The following is a 13,668-nucleotide window of genomic DNA, read 5'->3' as shown; positions in this document are numbered from 1 at the left end:
TCTATGGGGTTGGGTGTGGGGGAGTGTCTCTCTCTATGGGGTTGGGTGTGGGGGAGTGTCTCTCTCTCTATGGGGTTGGGTGTGGGGGAGTGTCTCCCTCTCTAAGGTTGTGTGTGTTTGCCTCTCTGTGTAGGGGAACAATCTATGGGCGCCACCATGTTTGATCCTGGCAGCAGAGAGACCTCTGACCCCTAACCCGGAAGTTTCCGCTGGACTGCACTTCCGCTGACAGGGCGGGCCAATCAGCGGGCTCCACGAGCCGCTAAGCGGTGATTTAAGCGCGTGCGCAGTAGCAGTTCTCTCTCTCCCGCTGCCACGTTCCCGGTGAAGCCGCGAGTCCCGGGCCCGAGACACCGACAGCCGCCACAGCCCAGCCTCCCCTCAGCCCAGCCCCGGCCTCCCCTCACACTCGCACCCCGCCATGTGGCCTGTCCGCCTGCTGTGTTTGGCCGCCCTGGCCTTGGCCGCCGACATCCCGGTGGAGGATGAGGTGTTGGTGCTGAAGAAAGACAACTTCGAGGAGGCGCTTCAGAAATACCAGCACCTCCTGGTGGAGTTCTGTAAGTGAGGGAGAGGGGCCTTTAACCAGCACGGCAAGGCCACTGCTCTAACCAGCTGTCTAACTAGTCATCAGTTCCCTTCTGACTAACTCCTGTCTAACTTGTATTCTCTTTTAACTAGCAACTAATTCTCTTCTATCAACAACTCCTGTCTAACTAGCAACTCAGTCCATTCTGACTAACAACAAGCCTTGTCTTAACTAGTAACCAATTTTCTAACTATCAGCAACTCATGTCTTGACTAGTAACCAATTCTCTTCTAACAGCAACTCCTGTCTAACTAACAACTCATTCTTTTCTGACTAACAACAAGCCTTGTCTTAACTAGTAACCAATTATTTTCTAACTATCAACAACTCATTCCTTTCTGATTAACAGCAGACCCTAACTAGCAACTAACTTCTGACTACAGCAAGCCTGTCTAACTAGCAATTAAATCCTTGGGCTAGCAGCAAGTTATGTCTAATTGACAATCGATTCCCCTGCAATGAGCCCCATCTGATTCATTCATTCGGTGGCGAGCAACGAACTAATTGTAATTTACAACTTGTTCTAATTAACAGATCTCGTGCAATTAACAATGCAGAGAAGGAAGTTTATTGCTGGTTGGAGGGACTGGTTGTCATGACTTTGTGTAACTATCTTTTAGCAAAAAAAAACCTCTTTATTGTAACAACAAATGATCTGTAGCTGGTATTGAACCATCAGATGTTCAGCAGTTAACATTTTTTTTAAGTGTTCATCTCCCTTTGGGTGGTCGGCACTCACTACACCGACTCCTGTCCCCAAATGGCGAGTAGGATTACCCTTTACCCGGTCCCTACCTCTGGTCTTGTTTGCTCCCTGACACTTGGCAAGCTCTGCCTTGCCTTTGTATGGGACTGACTTAAAAAGCCAGCTGCAGTCTTTTGTAACTTTCACTGGCCCAGGAAACTCGACCAGTGTGTAGTGAAATTATTTTACTACTTCACTGACTAACTGTGGACTTCAGTTTTTTGGTTTGATTTGAGTTCTGTTCCTCTTGCTATCTTTCTGATGGTATCTTTGTGGCTTCCTCATTTTTGCTGAAGTGGGCCAAGTGGTTCCATGAGAAAGACATTGCTGATTTTTTCTCTCTCTAAAAACACAGCATTTAAACATTGCCGGGAATCTGCATTAAAAGCTGAAACTGCACTCGGCAGAGTGGAGCAGTTGGTGATCCCAAGAAGCTGAATGTTAACCAGGACACTTCCTTAAGGCGGCAGACAGGGCCTTGGTTTTTTTTTTGTAAGAAATCGTACGTGTATAAACTGCACGTACTTGAGCAGGAAAAGGACCCGGCGAATTGACAGCTTCTGTCGGCCACTAGCGACCAGCAGAATAAGTGAAGGAGGCGGGTGTTGTGAATTTGGATAGAGTTGACGTGTACGAGAGTCAGTGGGTGGGAGACTGACATTGCTTTCCCAATCCCAGATTGCATGGTGGGCTGGAGAGGGAGTGTCCTGTTTGCCAGGTCAAACAGCGAAGTTAGACTAACATCGCCCCTTTTCCAAATATCTAAAAACACACGAGAATGATGCGTGATTTTTCAAACAAAGATGGAAGGCCTTTAGCAGCGAGTGTCAGTTTTAAATACTTCTGGTTTCTCGCTGACCATTGTGGCTGAGGATTGATTTCTTTGAAATGAAATTGTACTGTAAGGATTGTTAAGATTAGGAAGGTCCCGTCCTGTAGGCCCTGTTTAAAGGACAAGGGGATGTCTTTAAGGCACTAAATTCTATAGCCTGTAACTGGCTTCCAGTATGTAATTGGGATAACATTTTTAACAGCACCTTGCAGCTGCAAAGCCTTTGTTAAGGATCCTTTAGACAGCAGCTGTTTCCAGTAAATCATGGAACTGGCAATTAATTATTTTAGCTCATTGTGCCAAATCTATTTAAGTTTGGCATCAGGGTTTGCAGGTTATTTGTTGCAAGGGAGTAACAGTAATGTAGCATAAGCCATTTTGTATTTTTTTAAAAATTAAAGAGCTTGGTATAGTTTAAACTGCAGAGCCAGGAATTTATCACCTGTCTGTGAAATTCTGCGCACGCTTCTGGCCTTTGCACGTTACCGAGCTGCTGCCTTGTCTTTGAGGAAAGTGGTTTATTTAATGTTTGTCAGGTGGATGGGGGAAAATGGGTCTCTGTCACATGTAGCAATGAAGTACTGTAAATGCTGGAAATACTCAGCAGTAAGGCAGCATCTGTGGAAGGAATGTTTTGTTTTTGGGATTAAAATTCCCTGCCACTTGTCTGCCTTTACTTTTGCCCACAGAAGGTGCCCGACTTGAATATTTTCTATTTTCCTGCGTTGGTCTATCCTGTTAATGGCAATTATCTTGGTCATAATGACGGCCTAACTTGCACCAAATGTTTGTTTAGCACAATGTTTAAATGAGATGGTGAGATATGGTTTTGTATAGAAAGTCCAGACATGTTGGGGTCTAGTTGGCTTAAAAGCCAGTAAGACTGCAAATTATGAAGTTTTTCATTAAACTAATCAAATAGTTGATTATTTTAAGGTGCTGAGGAAGGTTCATAAAAGATTTGGGTGGATGATCCCAGAACTGAAGGGTTAAGTTTGTTGGGAAAGAGAAGGCTGAGGGGGGTGACCTGAGAGAAGTCTTCTGAGGACACGAAGCGTTGGCGTACAAAATATATTTCCACTTGTGTAGGGAGTTCAAAGCCAGCTCTATAAAAAGTACAGTAGTCACTAAATAAATCTAAGGAATTCAAAGCAACCGTTACAATGACTGGCATCTTGTCTGACCTCCTAGACAGAAGAGGGGATGAATGGGGTGGGAAAATGGCACGAGTATAATGTTTGCCTGACACCGGTGCTGAAGCTCTGCTGTGCAAGTTTTTGTTCCGATTCTGTTCAGTAGGTGTGATCATTGTACCTGTCTCTGGTTTACATAGATCGCTGACATTTTCTGGTGCTACTGAGGTTATTTAAGTGATGGTGTAACTTTGTGGTGGACTTTGCTATTGTACAATAAATTATTTTCTTTTCTTGTCATTATGAGCCATGTTGTGTAACTACTTTTGCCTGTTGACATTGCGGAATATGGAGAGTCAACAGAAATGAATCCTATTAGAAGTTGGCCTCTTCCCCCTTAAGGTACCACTGCTACTGAGCTAGGGAACGAGGTTGGCGTTGTGGCTCTTGGTTCTTTTCCTCCAGCTATTTGGGGAGTGTCAAGTCAGTGAAATGGGCACCCCACCAGCACCAAGATGTTGCTTAGTTAGTGAGAAGGACCTTGCCTGTCAGATCTTGCACACATCTTAGTGTCTCTAGAGAGCCCTTTGAGAGCCCTTCCTGAAAACCTGCTTAACACAGGGCCAGGTGTACTACAGCCTATCCTTCAGGGATGCACACTGAAACCCATCCAGTTACTGCTCGAGCCATCCACTAAGGAGATGCTATTTTGATCTGCTTTGTGTTAGCAGCGTGTTGCAAACTGGCACATTCCAAGGTCTGGGGCCACACGCTGAGAACTGGGGCAGCCACTGCATGGACTACGGCTGCTGTTTAGTGGAAACTTTTTGGCAAAATGGTCTCGCAGTCACCGTTACTGTCGCTAGCATCAGCTGCCATGGTGGGATCTGAACCCCATATTTCCAGACCACTGAGCCTGACCTTCTGAATTACTAGTTCTGTGACGTTGCCACTCTGTCTCCCCTTTATCTAAAAATGTTTGAATGCCATGTAAATATAGATGCAACTTGCATTGTAAATGGAGTGAGGCATCCAGTAGTGTTGTCTACAATAAGTGTTGATCCATAATGCACTTGATATGTTGCCACATATTTAGGGGGCTAACAGATGGGGATTAGACTTGGTGGCTGTGTTGAACTAATTGTTTTTCCAACTCAGTTTCTGCCTCATTAATAATTAAAATTCGGGTTGCTCTGTTAAATATTCAGCTTCTGGAGTGGAGCTGTGTACTGCATTCAGTCTTGCTAGATTCCCGGTCCTGTAGATGGGAGCTATAGTGAACTGTGCTAAGGTTCATGCTGGCTGTCCTCTGCATGTTGTTTGCCTGGTTTGTGAAGGAGTCTCTTCCATGTGTATTTAATTGACCAGTTGGCAACCTCTGGAACTGAATGATTTGCTATCAAATTCTATGTATTAGCTTTATTGATCTGTTGCACTGCAAACCCTGGAATCGAGATTACAGGCATTTAGAATGCAGTGGGTTTTTTTCTTTGCTCTTATCTCTGACAAAGGGTCACTCTGACTCGAAACATTGGCTCTATTCTCTCTCCTCAGATACTGTCAGACCTGCTGAGATTTTCCAGCGTTTTCTGTTTTTGTTTCAGATTCCAGCATCCGCAGTATTTTTCTTTTATGATAGCATGCAGTGGTGGTTATTTCCACTTCAATCTGAAATTGGTGTTGTAAAGTGGCATTAGTAGGCAGGTATTCCGGTGGTCCTTTGCTGAAAGGGCTGTGGGCTATATTTATCACTGGTTAATATTAACAAAAATTTAATTTTGGGATCACCAAGAAATGTTTTCCTGATGTAACTACATTCCAGGAGAATGATTTTGAGGAAGTACCAATGCAACACGCTCGAACCCTTGATGTCAAATTTTCTTTGACATTTTTCCTGTCAAAATTTGCCTCCCTCCCCCCTTCAGAATGATGAACATGTTTAAATGCAGGCCCCTGTTTAGGGAAAGACAGCATTAGTTGACATGTTCCTGCCCCAGAAACCTAACTGTAGTGAAGGAGCAATCCCAGTACAAATTGACCAGATGTGGTGTTGTAAACCCAACTGTAGTACATCTTGCTGCATTGTGGCATTAGACTGAGATGCTGTTTCAGATTCTGTGCAGGCCCAATGTGTCCATGGACTTCAGTCAGGAATTTGCTTCACTTAGTGACTGGTTTGGTGGCACTGACGCAATTAACAAGAGGCAAGACCCAGGGATGCAGAGCAAGAACAGTCTCCAACTGGAAAAATACTAGCTAATTGACTCCTCGAAAGTTAAAAGTTTATTCATTAGTGACAAGTAGGCTTACATTAACACTGCGATGAAGTTGCTGTGAAAATCCCCCAGTTGCCACACTCCGGTACCTGTTTGGGTACACTGAGGGAGAATTTAGCATGGCCAATCCACCTAACCCCCAATATCTTTGGGCTGTGGGAGGAGGCCGGAGCACTCGGAGGAAACCCACGCAGACACAGGGAGAATGTGCAAACTCTCCACAGTGACTCAAGCCGGGAATTGAACTGAGGCAGCAGCAGTGCTAACCACTGCCACCATGCTGCCCCTTACTGACATGGTTAAAAATGTCAGTATTTCTAATTATCTTTAGTTGAGATTCTAGGTTAACTTTAATTGCAGCTTTTTAGTTTGTTTCTATTGCTGTGTTGGGGCAAGAAGAGTAATTGTACCTGGACCTTGGGTCTGTCCGTCCTTCCTTCCACTATTCACTTTGCCCGGTCTGATTTGCACCTTCGTTGGGGGATGCTGTAGGTCAGTGAGTTACCTCCTGGACAATATTTTTTTTAATGTTGCCACTTGTAAAGTTGGGCTAACTGGTGATCAAATTTAAGGTTGCTGGGTGGAGTTGAATATATTCGCGAGGTGGGGGCTGTGAGCACATCACAGATTAATGGTTCTATCCATGGTCTGTGCTGATTTGGATGGGGGCTACTATAGTCTGACAGTTACCTGGTGTTCTGGCTCCTAAAACAATACCAGATGTTCCCCTGATGGGAAAGTACACTAAGTGAGGACAGAATTGACCTCCATTGTGTATCTCATCCTCCTTTTCTATCTGGCTGACTGCTTGCTTGTTTTGAAGGTTTGAGGGGTGTGTTCGTTGTGGAGTAATCTAATGTCCCTGTTCAGGAGAGGAAGAATTGGAGGTTTACTCCTATTGGCTATTTTCTAATAACGTGGCATTCCTGGTACTGCTTAAAACCTGTCCATCAACTTCCTGAGCGACATGACAAGAGTCAGATTAGCAAATGGCTGTAATCACTTCCCTATTTTTACACGATTGAGTGAAGGACCAGTGTCCTGGTTAATGTATTAATTGGCAAGTTGCCTCCTTGGCCTTTTGACTTTCTGCGCGATGATATTGGAACGTTCTGAAGGTTATTTGCCCAGTACCAACCTGAGGAGTTGATTCATGCCAATTTAAAATGGCGCTGTGATTGCTGGTCAGAGGACACGTGACTCGGTGTGAATGACTAACTGCAGTCGGGTGTTGGGTTACTGTTTCTTTCGAGCTTTTTTTCCTGCTGTCTGGAGTCTTAACATTTTTAATACTGTGCTGCTTGCTTTTGGTTGGAGTGGGCTGATTTAGAAGTGGCTATGTTGTACCCAGTAACCAGTACAGTCTTGGAAAGAATGTATACAGTATTGGAAATCACATGACATTTAATGTGTGATGCAGTGGGCTGGTTATTGGAGAGCTGCCTGTGAGATTGAAGGTACTGCTCTGCCTTCATCTGCTATTGTTTTTGTTCAAAATTTTATCTAGTTTAAATGTCACGATTGCCACACAGATAAGGATCTGTGTAGAATTTTGAGTTTCTCTTGTGTTCTTGTGGTAAACCACTGAAGTTTGTTTTAATGCAGCTCCCTGGCCATTTCTTGTTTTCTTCCCCGTTGACTAGCTGGTTCTTGGCCTGTTTGTATTGAGTGTTTGTCTCTTGCAGGAGGGGTGGGAGTGAGACAGCAAGAGCTGCAACAGCTTGGTCAAAGGACTTGGTGACCTTCTGAGGGGCTGCACCACATTCTTGTTGTCTTTCTGCTTGTTCTGAAGGACGAGCCCTGCTTCAGGAGGTTGCTGCATCTGTTCAGGGAGTAAGATGCAGCTGCTCTTCCCATTGGGGTATTCCTGTATAACTGATTGTATCTAGTCTTTCAGGTTGATACCAGAGATGAGGGGTGTTGATTATGAGGAGAGACTGAGCAGATTGGGTTTGTATTCGTTGGAATTTAGAAGGCTGAGGGGGGGGGGGGGGGGGGGTCTTGTAGAGACCTATAAGATAATGAAGGGACTGGATAGGGTAGAGATGGAGAGATTCTTTCCACTTAGAAAGGGAACTAGAGGGCACAGCCTCAAAATAAAGGGGGGTCAGTTTAGGACAGAGTTGAGGAGGAACTTCTTCTCTCTGAGGGTGGTGAATCTCTGGAATTCTCTGCCCACTGAAGTGGTGGAGGCTACCTCGTTGAATATGTTTAAATCACGGATAGATGGATTCCTGATCGGTCAGGGAATTAGGGGTTATAGGGATCAGGCGGGTAAGTGGAACTGATCCACTTCAGATCAGCCATGATCTTATTGAATAGCAGGGCAGGCTCGAGGGGCTAGATGGCCTACTCCTGCTCCTATTTCTTATGTTCTTATATGTGGGTGCCCAATTGTGCTGCCTGTGTACTATCTTAGTAATGCACTCTGCCAACACTGGCTGTTTCTAGTTAGTTTACTCTGGTATGTGTTACCATAGTGTGAATTTTACCATCTCCCCCCTCATTTCGATGAAATCATTAGAGTACAGGAAATGGTTTAGAATCATAGAATAATAAAGTTTTTCAGAGATCCCTGTATTTTGCTGGCCTCATGCAGGAAATTGCTCTTTATTAATACAGCTCAGCAAATAGAGCAATCACTGACAGTAGTTTCTGGTTGAAGACTTACTTTATTGACCCAGGCCTGGTTTCCACCATGGAGGGAGAGCAATTTAAAACAGCTCAAATTACTCTAAATTATCAAGACATTCTGTAATTATACTTTGGAAATTATGTGCCCAAGATGGAAAATCATGTTAATATGGGTTATTCACTTGGCCAATTACATCCTACACTCTGGCAGCATGAGAGTTCATTGGTCCAGAAGCTCCCACCCACTTGTCTTTTAGCAACCTCTATTACATAAGTAATAGAGTTCAAAGGTATCTTTCCCACTGTCGCTCCATAAAGTTCAAGAGTTTCCATTCTTCCTGTCTGCTAAGCATTTCTTATTATTAAAAAAAAATGGATTGTCTCATGCATTTAGTATCTGGAAACTATGCCCTGTGGCCGTATTGTTCTTCAAGAATGTGGTCCATCTCACTTAGTTTTCATCCCATTATGCCATGGGGCAGTCTGTATTTGGCCAAGGTGTACAGAATACTTTCAAAAATAAATATTTAAAATCTCTAACGGGTTGTGTTTCTATGCAATTGTATCTCTTGTAATTCCAGGTATGTCATACTTTCTGTGCTATATTCATTTCTAAATTAGTCTACCTGGATTTTAGTCTTTTAGTACCAGACTACCCTTGCCACCTCTAATAACTTTCAACATGCATCCTAATAAATTGGTCATTAATGTGTTGCAGTATTTATCCCATCATTCTCCTGAATGTGGAAAAAGGCTACTTTTGAAATTCCATGGCTTCCCATTTGCTCCGAAAGAAATGTTGTAAATTTGTGATTTAGACTCTGGGAATTCTGGGTTGGGGGAATATGTGGAGTGCTGCAGCCGAGAGTTTATTTGGGTTTGTCCTGAAACATAAACCCAGTTGCACGTTTGCTATCTTTGATCTGATCTGACCTGTGTTTTCCCCACAGATGCTCCCTGGTGTGGACACTGCAAAGCACTTGCCCCTGAATATGCCAAAGCTGCCACAAAGCTGAAAGAAGAAGGCTCTCAGATCAGACTTGCGAAAGTAGATGCCACCGAGGAATCTGACCTCGCGCAGATGTTTTCAGTACGGGGATACCCGACCATCAAGTTTTTTAAAAATGGCGATAAGAGCAACCCTAAGGATTATTCAGGTAATGAAGATTCCTATTGCAACAGTACAGTGAATGTGTAAATGAGTCTGAAATTGTTAAGCAACTATCAATCTCTAGCTCTTGAGCTGGAAAACTATTATTAGTGCAACCAATCACAGAATTCACATGTTACAGTGCAGGAGGCTGTCATAATTGCAAGGCTCTACGATTACTTGGCAGGTGAAGGAATTATTTATTTGAAGCAAACTATACAAAGGAGGACAACAAAGACCTCCATACTCTGTGCTCCGAGCATCAACTGTCAGAGCTCAACTGTCGATCTCCAATCGCTGTCCTTTAACTGTCTCAATGAGAGCTTGGACTTGTGCTCCATCTCTGCAGGGCATACGTTTGGACTCTTGTTTAACTGCTGTTCAGTACGCTTGGCTCTGTGTTCCACTGCTGCTCTGCACTCTTGAACTTGTGCTCAATCGCCACGTATCACACTTTGCTGTGATACCACAGGCCATTTGGTCCATCGTGTCTGCACTGGCTCTTCAAATGAGCATCATGACTTGGTGCCAATTCTGTGCCTTTTCCCTGGACCCCTGCACCATGTTTCTATTCAAGTAAACATGATGTCCTCTTGAATGCCTCGATTGGACCTGCTTCCACCACACTCCAGGTAGCACATTCCAAACCACTCGCTGTGTGAAAAAGTGCATCACATTTACTACTTGGTTCATGTACCTTTGTTCTTGATCCTTTTATAATTGGGCACAGTTTCTCCCTATCTACTCTGTCCAGCCCCCTCATGATTTTGAACATCTATCAAATCTTCATTTGGCCACCGCTCCAAATGCAACAGTCCCAACTCTAACCTCATAACTTAAGTTTCTCATTTCTTAAACCACTCCTCACACTCTCTCAAGGTGTTCACAACCCTCCTATAGTGTGGCGCCCAGAACGGTACACAGTTAACAGAATTATGCTGCACTGTCTTGGCATTTAGTCCAGTTGTTTATGGATGGTCCAGTGCAGATTACGCTTAAAACAACTGAAGTTGCTTTGAAATAATTCATTGGCTGTATTTCTGGTATTGGGTGGCACAGTGGTTAGCATTTCTGCCTCACAGTGCCGGGGACCTGGGTTTGATTCTAGCTGCGGGTGACTGTGCAGAGTTTGCATGTTCTCCCCGTGTCTGCATGGGTTTCCTCCCACAATCCAAAGATGTGTGGGTTAGGTTGCTTGGCCATGATAAATTAACAGTGTATATACATGGGGTTATTCTATGATTAGTGCCAATTGATTAGTCACCTGTACTGCAGTGATGTATCTGGTCTTTGTTCAACAACCTATCCCAGTCCTTTCTGTTTCTTGTCAATGTGGACATATCATGTACTGAACCAAAATCTTGGAATGTCCAACTCCTTTCTCTGGGGATATCTCTGCCGCACAATGCAGCAGTTCAAGAAAGCTGCTTGCTGCCATCTTGGGAAACTCGGAATGGACAATATCCATCAGAGAACTTTTTTATTGAAAGCTTCCACAGCTTTTGAGTGGTTTACTCAAATTCCCAGAAAGTTTTTTTTCTTTCTCTGAAATGTGACCGATAATTAAAAGTGCATGGACCTAAAATTTGCAGAAGAAAATATTTGATCTTGCTAATGCAAATAAATAGCCCACTTTTTTGAGGCCATCACTTTGATCATATTTAAGAATCATAGAATCCCAACAGTACAGAAGGAGGCCATTCGGCCCATTGAGTCTGTACCAACCCCAATCCTGCCCAGGCCCTACTCCTGTAACCCCACACATTTACCCTGTTAATCCCCCTGACACTAGGGTCCATTTAGCCTGGCCAATCCACACCCAACCCGCACATCTTTAGACTGTGGGAGGAAACCCACACGGACACGGGGGGGGGGGGGGGGGGGACGCCACCCTGCCACCAGACTTCAATCTTATGGAGAAGTTGAGATTACAATATATGGATTCACTTGTGAAATTGTGTATCTTCAATTGGTGTAATGAGTTTTTCATTGTGACAGTTGTTAGAAAGTTGGTCTTTGGGGAAATCCCATCATTGCGCTGGGTTTGTTGTTGACTTGTCACTCAAAGTGAAATTCTCATTTTCGCACTTTGAATCATATCCTCTATCACTTCTGTATTGGGTAGCATTCATGGCTTTTATCCATGAATGTATGATTCTGTTATTAAATCTCTGCTCTGAGTAAGGAAACTTTGTGGTTTTTCTCTCAGTTGGGGAATCTTTCTCCTTGACTGGACAGTTTTGATCTGATCCACTCACAAGATTGAAGCAGTGAAAGGTTGAAACTCCTCCACAGTTTGGATTTTGTTTCAGCTTGCAAGGTGAAAATGGGGCTAACTATTTTTGACCCCTGCTTTTGAGCATTATCTCCCCTTTTGACTGCTAATTTCTCCTGTGTCTATATCAGACTTTCTTTTTGTGCGCTCTCTCTCTCGCCTCAGTTTGAAGCTTCTATTGTTATAATCCATAGCATCTTGAACCTTTCCATTTCTGACTTCAGGGTCATCAATGTGAAACATTAACTCGATTTCCCTCCACTTGGGGCATGATTCCACAGCCCCAGTTGACAATGTTTACTGGGTAAGGCACCCATTTTAAGTATATACGCCTCGGCAATGGGTGGCTTTGTGGCTAATTTCAGCCCTTTGGATCATTTGACCAGTATCTCTGACCATGATGTATTTCTCGATTCTGGTCCATGTGAAGCATGTGGCCTGCTTACTGAGTTACCAAGTGATTCCCTATAAACTCCATGATCAAACAGAATACATTTTCTCTTCTACTTGTGCTCATAATGTGCCAATTCAGTGGCACATGGGCACGCATGCTAGATATGTTAGATTGGAATGCAACTGTTTTCTCCCACCTGACCACTTTGCAAGAACAGATCTGATATTGGGGATTCTAAAGGCAGATCCAAGAGGAATGGATAATGCTCTTATTGCTTTTAGATTAGCTGGCTTCCAGACTTCCTCGAGCCGGTAGCTAGCTGATACTGAAACCCAGTTGGTTGGGATTCATTAAAGCCATTGTAACCTTTGAGCGGTGCAATGAATCCTATTGGTTCACTCAGCAGCTACTGTCGCAAACTTGTGGTGTGCCTGGGGGTGTGCGTTTAGAGCGAGACTTGCTGGTTTTTCTGCTTAACGCCAAAAGACGTCAGTGCATAATTTAAATCAACATTGTGAACGTCCCACTGTCCTGTACAATGGGAGTCATGATGTGGAGATGCTGGCGTTGGACTGGGGTAAGCACAGTAAGAAGTCTCACAACACCAGGTTAAAGTCCAACTGGTTTATTTGGTAGCAAATACCATAAGTTTTCGGAGCGCTGTTCCTTCGTCAGATGGAGTGGTCTCTGGGAACAGAAGCTTAATTATCCAGTGACTCTGTCTACACTTCCCACTGCCTTGGCAAAGCAGTCAGCATAATTTAAGGACCCCACGCACCCTGGACATTCTCTCTTCCACCGGGAAAAAGAGGTCACGTACCAACCGACTCGAACAGCTGCTTCGCTGCTGCTGTCAGACTTTTGAATGGACTTGCCTTGAATTAAGTTGATCTTTCTCTACACCCTAGCTATGACTGTAACGCATTCTACATTCTCTTATTTCCTTCTCTATGAACGGTATGCTTTGTCTATATAGTGCACAAGAAACAATACTGTGACAATAATAAATCAAATTAAAAGACTATACAACTCAGCCAGTATCCCCAATTCACCAGTAATACGTCAACAGGATTAATTAAAAGTGCCTTTCAAATCAGCCAGGTGTGGGCTATTTACACTGAGTTCACCATTACGTGGTATACATTGCAATAACAGGCCATTCAGTGCACCTGAGCGTAAAACACAAGAGTGTTTATATTCCACATAAGCTGCCTCCCAGCCTACTTTGTCTTCCTCTTATCCCATCCCTCTGTTCTTTTCTGCTTTAGGTGTTTGCCTATCTTGCCTTTTAATGCAATGCTGCTCTCCTGTGAGCTAACAGCAGGGGAAGTGCTTCAGTGCCTCCTGACTGTACAAGTTAGAAGCTGGAGGTTCTGCCTGGTAAGTAAATGTTTCACTGTGATTTGTCTTGGATGCAGAAAAGGTCCTGCAGTTGCTGGCAATACCCAGCAGGTCTGGCAGCACCTGTGGAGAGAGAAACGTTTGGGTTGATGTATTTTTAACTTCTCCAGTTTTGATGAAGGGTTATTGACCTGAAATATCATCCCTGCGTTTGACCTGCTGACATGTATCTTGGATGCAGCCTGAACGGCGCCAGTTACATTCTTGCTGGCTTGTGGGTCATAACCGGATTGGCCCTT

At 43.9% G+C, this 13,668-nt stretch overlaps 1 protein-coding gene across 1 annotated transcript in view; it reads left to right on the top strand.

Annotated features, from left to right (window-relative positions):
* Window positions 1–258: 258 nt before the first annotated feature.
* Window positions 259–13,668, top strand: part of p4hb (prolyl 4-hydroxylase, beta polypeptide) — a 30,534-nt gene continuing 17,124 nt past the window's right edge. The window contains exons 1-2 of the mRNA XM_078225755.1: window positions 259–560; window positions 9,160–9,366. Coding sequence (XP_078081881.1) covers window positions 422–560; window positions 9,160–9,366 — 346 coding nt within the window. The 5' untranslated portion in view covers window positions 259–421. The remainder of the gene's footprint in view (window positions 561–9,159; window positions 9,367–13,668) is intronic.

This window comes from Mustelus asterias, chromosome 12, assembly GCF_964213995.1.
Source record: "Mustelus asterias chromosome 12, sMusAst1.hap1.1, whole genome shotgun sequence".
Taxonomy (NCBI): domain Eukaryota; kingdom Metazoa; phylum Chordata; class Chondrichthyes; order Carcharhiniformes; family Triakidae; genus Mustelus; species Mustelus asterias.
The sequence above is the reverse complement of the archived record's forward strand: the minus strand, read 5'-3'. Positions and strand labels throughout refer to the sequence as shown.